This window comes from Rhinoraja longicauda, chromosome 12 (genome assembly GCF_053455715.1).
Source record: "Rhinoraja longicauda isolate Sanriku21f chromosome 12, sRhiLon1.1, whole genome shotgun sequence".
Classification (NCBI taxonomy): Eukaryota; Metazoa; Chordata; class Chondrichthyes; order Rajiformes; family Arhynchobatidae; genus Rhinoraja; species Rhinoraja longicauda.
In genome coordinates, this window is record NC_135964.1 from 47,313,143 (window position 1) to 47,331,767 (window position 18,625).

General features: G+C 47.7%; 1 protein-coding gene across 1 annotated transcript in view; it reads left to right on the forward strand.

The window, feature by feature from the left end:
• The window catches only part of setd4 (SET domain containing 4), a 77,468-nt gene that overhangs the window by 42,691 nt on the left and 16,152 nt on the right, over window positions 1-18,625 (forward strand). The window contains exons 9-10 of the mRNA XM_078409694.1: window positions 3,998-4,078; window positions 10,941-11,064. Of these exons, the coding sequence (XP_078265820.1) occupies window positions 3,998-4,078; window positions 10,941-11,064 (205 nt within the window). The remainder of the gene's footprint in view (window positions 1-3,997; window positions 4,079-10,940; window positions 11,065-18,625) is intronic.

Consider the following 18,625-nt stretch of genomic DNA (forward strand, 5'->3'; position numbering starts at 1 on the left):
ACATCCAGTCCCGACACACTCACAGCAATTTCAGAACCAGGGGCCACAGTTCAAGAATAATCAAGTTGAATCAGGAGATAAAATTGGCGTGTCAAAAATGTAATGCTACGGTGGTTATGGGAGATTTCAACATGCAGGTAGACTGGGAAAATCAGGTTGGAAATGGACCCCAGGAAAGAGAGTTTGTAGAGTGCCTTCGAGATGGATTCTTAGAACAGCTTGTACTGGAGCCTACCAGGGAGAAGGCAATTCTGGATTTAGTGTTGTGTAATGATCCTGGTCTGATAAGGGGACTAGAGGTAAAAGAGCCATTAGGAGGCAGTGATCACAACATGATAAGTTTTACTCTGCAAATGGAAAGGCAGAAGGGAAAATCGGAAGTGTCGGTATTACAGTATAGCAAAGGGGATTACAGAGGCATGAGGCAGGAGCTGGCCAAAATTGACTGGAAGGAGGCCCTAGCAGGGAAGACGGTAGAACAGCAATGGCAGGTATTCCTGGGAATAATGCAGAGGTTGCAGGATCAATTTATTCCAAAGAGGTGGAAAGACTCTAAGGGGAGTAAGAGACACCTGTGGCTGACAAGGGAAGTCAGGGACAGCATAAAAGTTAAGGAGAGGAAGTATAACATAGCAAAGAAGAGTGGGAAGACAGAGGATTGGGACTCTTTTAAAGAGCAACAAAAGTTAACTAAAAAGGCAATACGGGGAGAAAAGATGAGGTACGAGGGTAAACTAGCCATTAATATAAAGGAGGATAGCAAAAGTTTTTTTAGGTACGTGAAGAGGAAAAAAATAGTCAAGGCAAATGTGGGTCCCTTGAAGACAGAAGCAGGGGAATTTATTATGGGGAACAAAGAAATGGCAGACGAGTTAAACCGTTACTTTGGATCTGTCTTCACTGAGGAAGATACACACAATCTCCCAAATGTTCTAGGGGCCGGAGAACCTAGGGTGATGGAGGAACTGAAGGAAATCCACATTAGGCAGGAAATGGTTTTGGGTAGACTGATGGGACTGAAGGCTGATAAATCCCCAGGGCCTGATGGTCTGCATCCCAGAGTACTTAAGGAGGTGGCTCTAGAAATAGTGGAAGCATTGGAGATCATTTTTCAATGTTCTATAGATTCAGGATCAGTTCCTGTGGATTGGAGGATAGCAAATGTTATCCCACTTTTTAAGAAAGGAGGGAGAGAGAAAACGGGTAATTATAGACCAGTTAGTCTGACATCAGTGGTGGGGAAGATGCTGGAGTCAATTATAAAAGACGAAATTGCTGAGCATTTGGATAGCAGTAACGGGATCATTCCGAGTCAGCATGGATTTACGAAGGGGAAATCATGCTTGACAAATCTACTGGAATTTTTTGAGGATGTAACTAGGAAAATTGACAAGGGAGAGTCAGTGGATGTGGTGTACCTCGACTTTCAGAAAGCCTTCGACAAGGTCCCACATAGGAGATTAGTGGGCAAAATTAGGGCACATGGTATTGGGGGTAGGGTACTGACATGGATAGAAAATTGGTTGACAGACAGAAAGCAAAGAGTGGGGATAAATGGGTCCCTTTCGGAATGGCAGGCAGTGACCAGTGGGGTACCGCAAGGTTCGGTGCTGGGACCCCAGCTATTTACGATATACATTAATGACTTAGACGAAGGGATTAAAAGTACCATTAGCAAATTTGCAGATGATACTAAGTTGGGGGGTAGTGTGAATTGTGAGGAAGATGCAATAAGGCTGCAGGGTGACTTGGACAGGTTGTGTGAGTGGGCGGATACATGGCAGATGCAGTTTAATGTAGATAAGTGTGAGGTTATTCACTTTGGAAGTAAGAATAGAAAGGCAGATTATTATCTGAATGGTGTCAAGTTAGGAGGAGGGGGAGTTCAACGAGATCTGGGTGTCCTAGTGCATCAGTCAATGAAAGGAAGCATGCAGGTACAGCAGGCAGTGAAGAAAGCCAATGGAATGTTGGCCTTCGTAACAAGAGGAGTTGAGTATAGGAGCAAAGAGGTCCTGCTACAGTTGTACCGGGCCCTGGTGAGACCGCACCTGGAGTACTGTGTGCAGTTTTGGTCTCCAAATTTGAGGAAGGATATTCTTGCTATGGAGGGCGTGCAGCGTAGGTTCACTAGGTTAATTCCCGGAATGGCGGGACTGTCGTATGTTGAAAGGCTGGAGCGATTGGGCTTGTATACACTGGAATTTAGAAGGATGAGGGGGGATCTTATTGAAACATATAAGATAATTAGGGGATTGGACACATTAGAGGCAGATAACATGTTCCCAATGTTGGGGGAGTCCAGAACAAGGGGCCACAGTTTGAGAATAAGGGGTAGGCCATTTAGAACGGAGATGAGGAAGAACTTTTTCAGTCAGAGGGTGGTGAAGGTGTGGAATTCTCTGCCTCAGAAGGCAGTGGAGGCCAGTTCGTTGGATGCTTTCAAGCGAGAGCTGGATAGAGCTCTTAAGGATAGCGGAGTGAGGGGGTATGGGGAGAAGGCAGGAACGGGGTACTGATTGAGAGTGATCAGCCATGATCGCATTGAATGGCGGTGCTGGCTCGAAGGGCTGAATGGCCTACTCCTGCACCTATTGTCTATTGTCTATTGTCTAATAAGGGGTAGGCCATTTAGAACTGAGACGAGGAAAAACTTTTTCACTCAGAGAGTTGTGAATCTGTGGAATTCTCTGCCTCAGAAGGCAGTGGAGGCCAATTCTCTGAATGCATTCAAGAGAGAGCTGGAGAGAGCTCTTAAGGATAGCGGAGTCAGGGGTATGGGGAGAAGGCAGGAACGGGGTACTGATTGAGAATGATCAGCCATGATCACATTGAATGGCGGTGCTGGTTCGAAGGGCCGAATAGCCTACGCCTGCACCTATTGCCTATTGTCTATTTATAGAGGCCATACATCAGGCAACCGAACCACCTTTTCACCAACTAGAGAGCGGACCTGATCCCCCTCATTGGAGACCCTCGACCATCTTTAAACGGACTTTACCGGGCGTTATCTTGCACTAAACATTTATTCGCTTGTCCTGTATTTATACGCCGTGGACAGCTTGATTGTGATCGTGTATAGTCTTTTCACTGGCTGGAGAGCAAGCAACAAAAATCTTTTCCCTGTACCGCAGTGCACGCGACAATAATAAAATGAAGTAAACAGAAAATTGACCTACAAAACTCGCACATGTTTGGGATGCGGAGTGAAACAGGAGCACTTGGAGGAAACCTATGCGGTCACAGGCAGAATGTGCAAGCTCCACACAGACAGCACCCGAGATCATGAATGAATGAAAGAATACTTTGTTATTAGGTCACAGCGAAGTTCTTTGTTTTGCATACCAAAGGTACGCAAAGAGTCACCACGTCAAGGGCGACAACAAAGTTACAGAGTATCCCAGGCCGGGTCCTCCTTGTTCTCCATTCCCCCCCCCCCCCCCCCCCCTCACTTTGGTTCCCTCATGCCTGGTCCTCCATTGTTCTCCCCCCCCCCCCCCCACCACGGTGATCCCCCCACATCAGTTCCTCCTTGTTCCACCCCTACCTCACGACGGCCCCCCCGCACTGCGTCCTCCTTTGTTCCCGGCGAAGCGTCCTCTGACTCCCACCTGGTCTGTCCTCGACCGCGGCCCCTTCAATGACTGCGGGTCATAGCCGGGTCTCTGGCGCTGTGAGGCAGCAGATCTACCAGCTGAGCCACTGCTGACTTGATGCAATTGTGCCTAAATATACTTCGTTTCATTTCTGACGCATGGCAGTCATGCCGAAAGTCATGGTTTGTAGAAATAGAAACTAAACTAAGGTTTCGGGTCCAGTTACTTTCATCATTCCGTTTTTCTATTTTCTGTTTTCGCTGAGTATTTCCAGAGTTTCCTGTTCTATAATTTGCAGTGTCTGCAATTTTTTTTTGGGTTCCCATTTAAAAAAAATAATAATTTGTGGTTCATTTATATGTTGTGGACGCTGGTACTAAAGAATTCTTGTTTGTTTTCAGAAACTTGACGTTTGGAGACGATGGACCTTCGTGGAGACTTCTGACTGCTCTTAAAGTGCTTTGTCTCAGAACAGAGGAATAGTAAGTGAAAATGTTTCTACTAACAAAAAACACCAACAATTTTGTAGTTCAGCTTTTGCGCTGATATGCAGAATGTATTGGAGGGCATGTGAGACTTTAGAGACACAGTGTGGAAACAGGCCCTTCGGCCCACTGAGTCCGCACCGACCAGCGATCCCCGTACACTAGGTCTATCCTACACACGAGGGACAATTTTACATAAGCGAATTAACCTACGTACATACCTGTACATCTTTGGGATCTGGGAGAAAACCGGAGCACCCAGAAAAAACCCCACGCCAATACAGGGAGAACATACGAACTCCGTACAGACGGCACCCATGGACAGAATGCAGTTTTGGTCTCCAAATTTGAGGAAGGATATTCTTCCTATTGAGGGCATGCAGCGTAGGTTTACTAGGTTAATTCCCGGAATGGCGGGACTGTCATATGTTGAAAGACTGGAGCGACTAGGCTTGTATACACCGGAATTTAGAAGGATGAGAGGGGATCTTATTGAAACGTATAAGATTATTAAGGGGTTGAACACGTTACAGGCAGGAAACATGTTCCCAATGTTGGGGGAGTCCAGAGCAAGGGGCCACAGTTTAAGAATAAGGGGTAGGCCATTTAGAACTGAGATGAGGAAAAACCTTTTTCAGTCGGAGAGTTGTGAATCTGTGGAATTCTCTGCCTCAGAAGGCAGTGGAGGCCAATTCTCTGAATGCATTCAAGAGAGAGCTAGATAGAGCTCTTAAGGATAGCGGAGTCAGGGGGTATGGGGAGAAGGCAGGAACGGGGTACTGATTGAGAATGATCAGCCATGATCACATTGAATGGCGGTGCTGGCTCGAAGGGCCGAATGGCCTGCACCTATTGTCTATTGGACCCGGGTCTCTGGTGCAGTAAGGCAGCAACTACTGTGCCATTTTCCACCCCAGTGCAAGAAACTTCGTGATATCTTGAGGAGCCCACTCCCGCTTGTGTTAACCCTTGAACCATGAGTGAAAATTCACTCAGTCAGTGTCTTGGTCTGAGGATTAGAAAGAATATTCTGGCATCACACGTCAGAGGCCAAGGTGCCAGCTGGCTACCAATTGCTGGGGGCTAAGACATCTTTAGATTTTGGACTTTCGAGATACACCGTGGAAACAGGCACCTTCAGTCCATCGAGTCCGTCCCGACCAGCGATCACCATGTACGCTAGCACTATCCTGCACACTAGGGACAATGTGCAGTTTACAAATGGCAATTAAGCTACAAACCTGTCGGTCTTTGGAGTTGGGAGGAAACCAGAGCACCTGGAGAAAATCCACGCGGTCACAGGGAGAACGTATGAACTCCGTTCAGACCTCGCCCGGAGTCAGGATCGAACTCGGGTCTTTGGCGCTGCAGGGCAGAATGGAATGAAATTGAAAGAAACAGGTCCTTCAAACCACCGAGTCAGCATCGACCATCGATCACTCATTCACACTAGTTCTGTATAATCCCACTTCCACATCCACTCCCGGCACGCGAGCGGCAATTTACGGAGCCCTAATGAACCTGCAAACACCCACGATTTTTTCGAGGAAACCGGAGCACCAAGAGAAAACCAACGTGGTCACGGAGAGAAAGTGTAAACTCCACACAGGCAGCACCCAAGGTCCGGAGTGAACCTGGGCCTCTGGCGCTGTGAGGCAGCAGCTCTACCCGCTGCGCCAAAGAGCAAAAAGCATCATAGTTGATGCTTTTTGAGAGATGTTGCGTTCAAGCTTTCAGATCTTTAAGAAGGAAAGGGACGTTAACAAAGACGAAACAATACCAATAGAAGACATGAGAGTCATGGGGAGACGCTCAGTCTGAAGAAGTGTCTCGACCCATTCCTTCTCTCCAGAGATGCTGCCTGACCCGCTGAGTTACTCCAGCATTTTGTGTCTAGGGTGTAAACCAGCATCTGCAGTTCCTTCCTGCACTAATAAAAGACTTACTGTAGTAGCACAAAATATGATTGGGCAATGGAACCAAGATGGATAATGTTAAGGAAGAGATTATTCCAAAAACATCTGTTGGAGTCATTGACATAATTACTGTTATTTATTTCGTACAGCATACGTATATCAATTATATAGTGAGGAATGTTTACGTAAAGGGGACCAAGAAACCATTTTTCAGAGTAAAGTTGGTTCTGTTGGAGACCGAAGTTTAAACTGAGTCTGATGAAGGGTCTCGACCCAAAGCATCCTATTGTCCAAACCGTCACCTATTCCTTTTCTCCGGAGATGCTGCCTGACCCGCTCAGTTACTCCAGCGTTTTTTGTTTTTTTTTAGATTTAGAGATACAGCGGGAAACAGGCCCTTCGGCCCACCGGGTCCGCGCCGCACAGCGATCCCCGCACACTAACACTATCCACGCACTAGGGACAATTTTTACATTTTTAATTAACCCAGCCAATTAACCTACATACCTGTACTTCTTTGGAGTGTGGGAGGAAACCGAAGATCTCGAGAAAACGCACGCAGGTCACGGGGAGAACGTACAAACTCCGTACAAACGGCGCCCATAGTCAGGATCGAACCTGAGTCTCCGGCGCTGCATTCGCTGTAAGGCACCAACTCTACCGCTGCGCCACCATGCCGTTTTGTCTATATCTTTGGTATAAACCAGCATCTGCAGTTCCTTCTTGCACATATAGTTTAGTTTAGTTTGGTTTACAGCGTAGAAGCTGGCCCTTGGATCGAGTCCAAGCCGACCAGTGATCACCAATACACTTGTTCTATCCTACACACGAGGGACTATTTGCTGAAGCCAATTAACCTACAAACCGAATAAGGGGTAGGCCATTTAGAACAGAGATGAGGAAAAACTTTTTTAGTCAGAGTGTTGTGAATCTGTGGAATTCTCTGCCTCAGAGGGCAGTGGAGGCCAATTCTCTGAATACATTCAAGAGAGAGCTAGATAGAGCTCTTAAGGATAGCGGAGTCAGGGGGTATGGGGAGAAAGCAGGAACGGGGTACTGATTGAGAATGATCAGCCATGATCACATTGAATGGCGGTGCTGGCTCGAAGGGCCGAATGGCCTACTCCTGCACCTATTGTCTATTGTCTAAACCTGCACGTTTTTCAGATATGGGAGGAAACTGGAGTACCCAGAGAAAACCCAAGCGGTCACAAGGAGAACGTACAAACTCCATACAGACAGCATCGGTAATCAGGATCGAACCCGGGTCTCTTGCGCTGTAAGGCAGCAACTCTACCACTGCGCTGTCCTTAGTTCTTGGCTTTAGCAGGGAAGCAAAACAGTTTAAGTGATGAAGGGAGACACAAAATGCTGGATTAACTCAATGGGACAGGCAGCATCTCTGGAGAGAAGGAATGGATGACATTTCGGGTCAAGACACTTCTTCAGAAGGGGCTGTTTCATTCAGAAGAAGGGTCTCGACACAAAACGTCACCCATTTCTTCTCTCCAGAGATGCTGCTCCAGCATTTTGTGTTTATCTTGGGTGTAAACCAGCATCTGCAGTTCACTTCCTACACATGTGATGAAGCTAATGTCTCTTCAACATCTATTCAGAACAGCTTGCGAGAATAATGTTTTGGAATGGATGAAGGAACAGGTATGAGCCAGAATTGCTTAACGTTCTGACAGTCTTGGGGATAGTAATAATTGATGAGCATGGGAATGGTTGGAAGCGAAGATTCGTGAACTTAGGGAAGGTGAGCTTTGAGGTTGACCCTGGGAAAGCTGTGAGCTGTTGTGGTGGGATCGGGGCCGTTCTCGTGCGTGGACGCGGTGGGGGAGCTGCGGGAGGCTCGCACGCGCCGTGGCCGCAGGGCTGTGGATTGTAGTGTTGGGAAGAGGAAGGTGAGGTGGAATGCTGGAGGCCCTGCAGCAGCTGGGTGAGCGAGCGCAGACTGCAGCAACTGCTGCACGGAGCAAATTTGCAGATGATACAAAGCTGGGTGGCAGTGTGAACTGTGAGGAAGATGCTATGAGGTTGCAGGGTGACTTGGACAGGTTGTGTGAGTGGGCGGATGCATGGCAGATGCAGTTTAATGTGGATAAGTGTGAGGTTATCCACTTTGGTGGTAAGAATAGGAAGGCAGAGTATTATCTGAATGGTGTCAAGTTAGGAAAAGGGGACGTACAACGAGTTCTGGGTGTCCTAGTGCATCAGTCACTGAAAGGAAGCATGCAGGTACAGCAGGCGGTGAAGAAAGCCAATGGAATGTTGGCCTTCATAACAAGAGGAGTTGAGTATAGGAGCAAAGAGGTCCTTCTGCAGTTGTACAGGGCCCTAGTGATACCGCACCTGGAGTACTGTGTGCAGTTTTGGTCTCCAAATTTGAGGAAGGATATTCTTGCTATTGAGAGCGTGCAGCGTAGGTTTACTAGGTTAATTCCCGGAATGGCGGGACTGTCCTATGTTGAAAGACTGGAGCGACTAGGCTTGTATACACTGGAATTTAGAAGGATGAGAGGGGCCACAGTTTAAGAATAAGGGGTAGGCCATTTAGAATTGAGATGAGGAAAAACTTTTTCAGTCAGAGAGTTGTGAACCTGTGGAATTCTCTGCCTCAGAAGGCAGTGGAGGCCAATTCTCTGAATGCATTCAAGAGAGAGCTAGATAGAGCTCTTTAGCGGAGTCAGTGGGTACGGGGAGAAGGCAGGAACGGGGTACTGATTGAGAATGATCATCACATTGAATGGCGGTGCTGGCTCGAAGGGCCGAATGGCCTCCTCCTGCACCTATTGTCTATTGAAAAGGACCAACTGCATCGCGCTGCACCAAGCCGACCCATGCATCATAGATCCAATGTTCATCGGTTGCAGTAGCAGAATTAGGCCATTCGGCCCGTCACGTCTGCTCCGCCAAGCTCCATCATGGCCTATCTATCTTTCCCTCTCATCCCCATTCCCCTGCCTTCTCCCCATCACCCCTGACACCCGTACTCTTCAAGAATCTATCTATCCATCTCCACCTTAAGAAATATCCATTGGTATTTTTTAAGGTGGAGATGTAGCGTTTAAGCTTTCAGATCTTTAAGAAGGAAAGGGAAGTTAAGAAAGATGTAACAATACTAATAGAAGGCATGAGAGTCATGGGGAGACGCTCAGTCTGAAGAAGGGTCTCGACCCATTCCTTCACTCCAGAGATGCTGCCTGACCCGCTGAGTTACTCCAGCATTTTGCAGTCTACGGTGTAAACCAGCAGCTGCAGTTCCTTCCTACACTAATAAAAGACTTACTGTAGTAGCACTCCACAGCTCCACAGCTGTCTGTGGCAATGAGTTCCACAGATTCACCACCCTCTGACTAAAGAAATTCCTCCTCCTCTCATTTCTGAAGCCACATCCTTTTCTTCTGAGGCTGTGGCCTCTGGTCTGAGACTCTCCTGCTAGTGGAGCCAGCCTCTCCACATCCTCTCTATCCAAGGCTGTCAGCACACTGGGCCTGAAGGTGAGAAAATAAGGGATGCAAATCTGCTCAGAACATAGAACAGTGCAGCACAGGAACAGGCCCTTCGGCCCATCGGTGGGTGGGAAGGAACTGCAGATGCTGGTTTAAACCGAATGTAGACACAAAATGGTGGAGTAACACAGCGGGACAGGCAGCATCTCCGGAGAGTGGGAACGGGTGGCGTTCCGGGTCGAGACCGCCTGAGACCGCGAATTAACCGGTAAGGTAATTGACCTTTGTGAAATTGCCCCTGGTACGTAGGGAAACGATGAGAAAGTGGGATAACGTCGAACCATGTTACTGGTACGGCACGGTGGTGCAGCGGTAGAGTTGCTGCCTTACAGTGCTTGCGACGCCGGGGACCCGGGTTCGATCCCGACTACGGGTGCCGTCTGTACGGAGTTTGTACCTTCTCCCCGTGACCCGCGTGGGTTTTCTCCGAGATCTTCGGTTTCCTCCCACACTCCAGAGACGTACAGGTATGTCGATAAATTGGCTTGGTAAATGTAAAAAATGTCGCTAATGAGTGTAGGATAGTGTTAATATGTGGGGATCGCCGGTCGGCGCGGACCCGGTGGGCCGATGGGCCTGTTTCCGCGCTGTATCTCTAAACTAAACCAGCATGAACGGGTGATCAATGGTCGGCGTGGACTCACGAAGGGTCTCGTCCCAAATCGTCACCCATTCCTATCTCTCCAGAGGTGCTGCCTGTCCCGCTGAGTTACTCCAGCATCTTGTGTCTACCTTCGGCCCATAATGGCCGTGCCCAACATGATCCCAAGTTAAACTAATCCCCTCGACACGTAACTCGTATCCCTCCATTCCGAACATGCTCCTCGGACCAGAGGCATCACAAGCAGGTAAAATGTTCCCAATGTTGGGGGAGTCCAGATCCAGGGACCACAGGTTAAGAATAAAGGGGAGGCCATTTAAAACTGAGGTGAGAAAAAAACTTTTTCATCCAGAGAGTTCTGGATTTGTGGAATTCTCTGTCACAGAAGGCAGTGGAGGACAATTCACGATGAATTTAAAAGAGAGTTCGATAGAGCACTAGGGGCTAGCGGAATCAAGGGATATGGGGAGAAGGCAAGGCACGGGTTACTGATTGTGGATGATCAGCCATGATCACAACGAATGGCGGTGCTGGCTCGAAGGGCCAAATGGCCTCCTCCTGCACCTATTTACTCTGTTTCTATGTTTCTAAATACTGGAGTGGTTCCGGGAGATGTGAGGCCACCACTCTCACCCCTCGAAGATCATAGGGGCAGGGAATTAGCGGCCGCTCGGATAGCTTATGTTCCGAGTACAGACACGAATGGAAACTTTTCAAGGCCTGGAATGGACGGGGGAGAATCCACGCTGAAGGTGCTGCGTGAAACTCTGAGAAGACGCACAGAACTGAAATACTGATCTATTGGGTTTTTTTTTTGTCCCTTGCAGTTCATTGAGAAAAAACGTCCCTCTTGGATTGTCGGTGTCTGATGAAAACGAGAGAAGCAGTTTGGAGCTTGCAGAAAGTCTGTGTCTCCAGCTCTTGAATGAAAACCAGCAGCTAATGCAACAAGTGAGGGATTTTCTACCTGGTATTGTTTCAGTTTGACGCTCTGGCCCCTGCAAGGGGGTTTCTATGTACACGTGCACAGTTTAACAAACATTTAGACAGGACACTTTGGCCGGTGTGAGCAAGTCGGGCCGAAGGTTTACGATGAAGGTCCCCCTTCACCGTTAACCTATGCCCCCTGGTTCTTGATTCCTCTGTTCTGGGTAAAAGACTGTGCATTTATCCTATCTGTTCCTGGTTACCACAAGGACTGAGGCATTTGGCCCATCGATTCAGCTAATCCTTTCTCTCACCTCTCCCCAAGGCCCTTCCAAATTATTTCAAGTACCCATTTAGCCCTGTTTTTCTGTGAACCTGCCTCCACTGTTTTTCCTTGGCAGTGCATTGCAAATCCTCACTGTTTCTCCTCACATCCCTCTTCATTCTTTTGCCAATCACCGTAACTCTATGTACACTAGTTCTGGCCTTTCCACCTGCAGGAACTTTTGTTCTCTATCCATACTTAATAGATCCGTAGGAAAGAACTGCAGATGCGCAGCACGGTGGCGCAGCGGTAAAGTTGCTGCCTGACAGCGCTTCCAGCACCAGAGACCACGGTTCAATCCTGACTACGGGTGTTGTCTGTGCGGAGTTTGTACATTCTCCCCGTGACCTGCGTGGGTTTTCTCTGAGATCTCCCTCCTAAACAGATATGCCATTTTGGATACTGTTGGGGGAGATGGCTCATCAGGGGAAGGCAGCAGCAGCCAAGTTCATGGCACCGTGGGTGGCTCTGCGACAAAAGAGGGGAGGAAAAAGAGTGGAAGGGCTATAGTGATAGGGGATTCAATTGTAAGGGGAATAGATAGGCGTTTCTGCGGCCGCAAACGAGACTCCAGGGTGGTATGTTGCCTCCCTGGTGCAAGGGTCAGGGATATCTCTGAGCGGCTGCAGAACATTCTGGAGGGGGAGGGTGAACAGCCAGTTGTCGTGGTGCACATTGGCACCAACGATCTAGGTAAAAAACGGGATGAGGTCCTACTAGGTGAATTTAGAGAGCTAGGAGATAAACTTAAAAGTAGGACCTCAAAGGTAATAATCTCTGGATTACTACCAGTGCCACGTGCTAGTCAGAGTAGGAATAGGAGGATATTTCAGATGAATACGTGGCTTGAAAATGGTGCAAGGGAGAGGGATTCAAATTTCTAGGACATTGGAACCAGTTCTGGGAGAGGTGGGACCAGTACAAACAGGACGGTCTGCACCTGAGCTGGAATGGAACCAATGTCCTTGGGGGAGTGTTTGCTAGTGCTGTCGGGGAGGATTTAAACTAATGTGGCAGGGGGATGGGAGCATGAGCAGAGAGACAGAGGGGTGTAAAATGAGGGTAGAAGCAATAGGTAGCAAGGTGAAAAGTAAAAGTGGCAGGCAGACAAATCCAGGGCAAAAATCAAAAAGGGCCACTTTTCAACATAATTGTATAAGGGGTGAGAGTGTTGTAAAAACAAGCCTGAAGGCTTTGTGTCTCAATGCAAGGAGTATACGTAATAAGGTGGATGAATTAAATGTGGAGATAGTTATTAATGATTATGATATAGTTGGGATTACGGAGACATGGCTCCAGGGTGACCAAGGCTGGGAGCTCAACATCCAGGGATATTCTATATTCAGGCGGGATAGACAGAAAGGAAAAGGAGGTGGGGTAGCGTTGCTGGTTAGAGAGGAGATTAAAGCAGTGGAAAGGAAGGACATTGGCTTGGAGGATGTGGAATCGATATGGGTAGAGCTGCGAAACACTAAGGGGCAGAAAACGCTAGTGGGAGTTGTATACAGGCCACCTAACAGCAGTAGTGAGGTTGGGGATGGCATCAAACAGGAAATTAGAAATGCGTGCACTAAAGGTGCAGCAGTTATAATGGGTGACTTCAATCTACATATAGATTGGGTGAACCAAATTGGCAGGGGTGCTGAGGAAGAGGATTTCTTGGAATGTTTGCGAGATGGTTTTCTAAACCAACATGTCGAGGAACCAACGAGAGAGCAGGCCATTCTAGACTGGGTATTGAGTAATGAGGAAGGGTTAGTTAGCAGTCTTGTTGTGCGAGGCCCCTTCGGCAAAAGTGACCATAATATGGTGGAGTTCTTCCACCAGATGGAGAGTGACAAAGTCAATTCAGAAACAAGTGTTCTGAACTTAAAGAAAGGTAACTTTGAGGGTATGAGACGTGAATTGTCCAAGATAGACTGGCAATTTATACTTAAAGGGTTGACGGTGGACATGCAATGGAAAGCATTTAAAGGTCGCATGGATGAACTACAACAATTGTTCATCCCAGTTTAGCAAAAGAACAAACCAGGAAAGGTAGTGCATCCGTGGCTAACAAGGGAAATCAAGGATAGTATTAAAACAAAAGATGAAGCATATAAATTAGCCAGAAAAAGTATCATACCAGAGGACTGGGAGAAATTCAGAGTCCAGCAGAGGAGGACAAAGGGCTTAATTAGGAAAGGGAAAATAGATTATGAGAGAAAACTGGCAGGGAACCAAAAAACTGACTGCAAAAGCTTTTATAGATATGTGAAGAGAAAAGACTAGTTAAGACAAATGTAGGTCCCTTGCAGTCGGAAACAGGTGAATTGATCATAGGGAACAAGGAGATGGCAGACCAATTGAACAACTACTTTGGTTCTGTCTTCACTAAGGAAGACATAAACAATCTGCCGGAAATAGCAGGGGACTGGAGGTCTAACGAGATGGAGGAACTGAGGGTAATCCAGGTTAGTCGGGAAGTGGTGTTAGGTAAATTAAATGGATTAAAGGCCGATAAATCCCCAGGGCCAGATAGGCTGCATCCCAGAGTGCTTAAGGAAGTAGCCTCAGAAATAGTGGATGCATTAGTGATAATTTTTCAAAACTCTTTAGATTCTGGAGTAGTTCCTGAGGATTGGAGGGTAGCTAATGTAACCCCACTTTTTAAAAAGGGAGGGAGAGAGAAAACGGGGAATTATAGACCAGTTAGCCTAATATCGGTAGTGGGGAAAATGCTAGAGTCAGTTATTAAAGATGTGATAGCATCACATTTGGAAAGTGGTGAAATCATCGGACAAAGTCAGCATGGATTTATGAAAGGCAAATCATGCCTGACGAATCTTATAGAATTTTTCGAGGATGTAACTAGTAGAGTGGATAAGGGAGAACCAGTCGATGTGTTATATCTAGACTTTCAGAAGGCCTTCGACAAGGTCCCACATAGGAGATTGGGGTACAAACTTAAAGCACACGGTATTGGGGGTTCAGTGTTGAGGTGGATAGAGAATTGGTTGGTGGACAGGAAGCAAAGAGTAGGAATAAACGGGTCCTTTTCAGAATGGCAGGCAGTGACTAGTGGGATACCGCAAGGCTCAGTGCTGGGACCCCAGTTATTTACAATATATATTAATGATTTGGACGAGGGAATTGAATGCAATATCTCTAAGTTTGCGGATGACACAAAGCTGGGTGGCAGTGTTAGCTGCGAGGAGGATGCTAGGAGGCTGCAGAGTGACTTGGATAGATTAGGCAAGTGGGCAAATGCATGGCAGATGCAATATAATGTGGATAAATGTGAGGTTATCCACTTTGGCGGTAAGAACAGGAAAGCAGAGTATTACCTGAATGGTGACCGATTGGGAGAATGGGAGATGCAACGTGACCTGGGTGTCATGGTGCACCAGTCATTGAAAGCAAGCATGCAGGTGCAGCAGGCAGTGAAGAAAGCGAATGGTATGTTAGCATTCATAGCAAGAGGATTTGAGTATAGGAGCAGGGAGGTTCTGCTGCAGTTGTACAGGGCCTTGGTGAGACCGCACCTGGAGTATTGTGTACAGTTTTGGTCTCCTAATCTGAGGAAAGACATTCTAGCCTTAGAGGGAGTACAGAGAAGGTTCACCAGATTGATCCCTGGGATGGCAGGACTTTCATATGAAGAAAGACTGGATAGACTAGGCTTATACTCGCTGGAATTTAGAAGACTGAGGGGGGATCTTATTGAAACATATAAAATTCTTAAGGGGTTGGAGAGGCTAGATGTGGGAAGATTGTTCCCGATGTTGGGGAAGTCCAGAACCAGGGGTCACAGCTTAAGGATAAGGGGGAAGTCTTTTAGGACCAAGATGAGAAAACATTTCTTCACACAGAGTGGTAAGTCTGTGGAATTCTCTGCCGCAGAAGGTAGTTGAGGCCAGTTCATTGGCTATATTTAAGAGGGAGTTAGATGTGGCCCTTGTGGCTAAAGGGATCAGGGGGTATGGAGAGAAGGCAGGTACAGGTTACTGAGCTGGATGATCAGCCATGATCATATTGAATGGCGGTGCAGGCTCGAAGGGCCGAATGACCTACTCCTGCACCTATTTTCTATGTTTCTATGTTTCTATCTTCGGTTTCCTCCCACACTCCATAGACGTACTGGTATGTAGGTTAATTGGCTTGGTAAATGTTTTTTAAAAATTGTCCCTAGTGTGTGTAGAATAGTGTTAATGTGCGGGGATCGCTGGTCGGCGCGGACCTGGTGGGCCGAAGGGCCTGTTTCCGCGCTGTATCTCTAAACTAAACTGAACCAAAAAACCCTACCTGAGGTCATCTGTTGCTGGACCTGATTTGTTATGGCATTTTCCTACTCCAAGTTTACCCCCATCCACCCCTCTCCTTTCAGTCTGAAGAAGGATTCCGGCCCAAAACGTCACCCAAGTCAAGTCAAGTTTAAGTCAAGTTTATTTGTCACATACATATACAAGATGTGCAGCGAAATGAAAGTGGCAACACCTGCGGATTGTGCTAAACTACAAAACAGAATAGAAAAAAAAAATTTAACACAAAAAATAAATTAATACAGTAAATTAAATTAGTCCCTGGTGATATGAGAGTTAACAGTCCTGATGGCCTGTGGGAAGAAACTCCGTCTCATCCTCTCTGTTTTCACAGCGTGACAGCGGAGGCGTTTGCCTGACCGTAGCAGCTGGAACAGTCCGTTGCTGGGGTGGTAGGGGTCCCCCATAATGTTGCTGGCTCTGGATCTGCACCTCCTGATGTATAGGTCCTGCAGGGGGGTCGAGTGTAGTTCCCATGGTGCGTTCAGCCGAACGAACTACTCTCCGCAGCGCCTTCCTGTCCTGGGCAGAGCTGTTCCCAAACCAGATTGTGATGTTGCCGGACAGGATGCTTTCTACAGCCCCAGAGTAGAAGCACTGAAGGATCCTCAGAGAGGATCCCCATCCTGTTTCTCTAGAGAAGCTGCCTGACCCACTGAGTTACTCCAGCACTGGTAAGAATCTGAGGGGAGTTTTTTGTGGAGTCTTTGTGACGTTGGAATTCATTGCTTGAAGGGGGTAGTGGAAGAAAATTCAAAAGTAATACTTAAAAGGTAAAATGTAAACTGAAGGCTTGATGGTTGGAAAAAAAAAAAGCATGGATCAAGGCAAAAATGTAGTTAATTGAAAGTTGTTTCAAAGAGGATATGCGTGATGTGACGTGCGTTGGTCTCCTGTACTGTAAGATTCCATGGTTACCAGTTAAAAGCAGTCTGGCTTTGCAGGCATCTGCGTGATTAAACATGCAATAAATTTATAATTTTTCCTGCACTCATCCATCCCAGGAGATTAGTGTGTAGGAAGGAACTGCAGGTGCTGGTTTAAACCGAAGATAGACACAATACAATACAATACAATACAATACAATATATCTTTATTGTCATTGTACCCAGGGGTACAACGAGATTGGCAATGCGCCTCCCATACGATGCAATAATTTAAGTGATTTAGACAACAGCAACCCAACGAAACGAAACAATTGAGACAGTTTTTAGACAGGGTAAAGTGCAAGTTGATCTATGCGTTGTGGCCATCCGGCTCAGCAGGACCGGTTCATAGCAGCTATGGCTCTGGGGATGAAGCTGTTCCTGAGTCTGGAGGTGCGGGCGTAGAAGGCCTTGTATCGTCTGCCCGATGGAAGGAGTTCGAACAGGTGTGAAGAGTCTTTGTGGATGCTGGTGGCTTTTCTGAGGCATCGTGTGTTGTAGATGCCCCTCCAAGTCTGGTAGCTGTGTTCCGATGGCCCTCTGAGCTCTATGGACTACCCACTGTAGAGCTTTCCTTTCTGCCTCCGTGCAGCTGAGGTACCACACAGGGATGCCATGCGTTAGGATGCTCTCTATGGTGCAGCGGTAGAAGGTCGTCAGCAGCTGTTGGGGTAGACCAGACCTTTTCAGTGTTCTTAAGTAGAACAGTCTTTGTTGTGCCTTCTTGACCAGCGCAGCAGTGTTATTGGACCATGTTAGGTCCTCCGAAATGTGAGTGGCCAGAAACTTGAAGCTGGACACTCTCTCCACACTGTCCCCGTTGATAGAGATCGGGGCATATTCCCCGTTATGTGACCTACGGAAGTTGATGATCAGCTCCTTGGTCTTGGTGGTATTTAGGGACAGGTTGTTATCCAAGCACCAGTCCGCCAGGTTCTGCACCTCCGCTCTATAGTTTGTTTCATCCCCGTTGGTGATAAGTCCGATCACCGTTGTGTCGTCTGCAAACTTGACAATGGTGTTGGTGTCGAATGCAGGAACACAGTCGTGTGTGATAGTGGAGGACAGGTGCGGGCCTATTCTCACTGCCTGCGGTCGTTCCAGCAGGAAGTCCAGGATCCAGTCACATAATGACGAGCTGAGGCCTAGCTGGTGGAGTTTGGTGATGAGCTTTTTTTTATTTTTTTATTTTTTAAATTTTTTTATTTATCAAAAATATTTATTCAAATATTAAAATAATATATACAATACAATAAAACCAAAACAGAACCCACCACGAGAATATCATACAAACAAATATACCTATTGAAACTATTATACAATTATATTACAATCCCCATCCAGGATACATCCAATCCCCCGCGGTGCCCAGCGGTCCCGGAAATCCTCCAGGGTGCCCGTGGACAGCGCGTAGTCCCTCTCCAACACCACCCTGGCACGGACGTAACCCCGGAAAAGGGGCAGGCAGCTGGCTCGGGCAGAGCCCTCTTCCGCCTGGCGCCGTGAGTCGCGGATGGCCAGCTTGGCCTGGCCCAGGAGCAACCCAACAAGGACATCTTCGGCCCTACCCTCTCCCCTACGCACAGGGTGTCCAAAGATGAGGATGGTGGGTGAAAAATGCAGCCAAAAAGCAAGGAGCAGCCCCTTTAGATATTGGAACAGGGGCTGCAACCTCACACACTGCATGTACGCGTGGTACACAGACTCTTCCAACCCGCAAAAGTGGCAGGCGGCTGGCGAGTCTGTGAACCGCGCGAGGAACAGGTTGCAGGGGACTCCTCGGTGTAATACCTTCCACCCCAGGTCCCCGATGGCGAGGGGCAGAATTCCTGCGTAGAGGGACCCCCACCGCGGGGTCACCTCGCGACCGGAAGGCAACACCGACCGCCACTTAGTGTCCGGACGGTGGACCAGGGCGAGGAAGTGCAGGGTGTGGAGGAGGAGCCCGTACAGGACACGCCTCCCTGCGTCTCGGAGGGAGATGAAGGGTGTCGAGGAAATGCGACTCATGTTGTGTGGGACCGGCTCCCGGG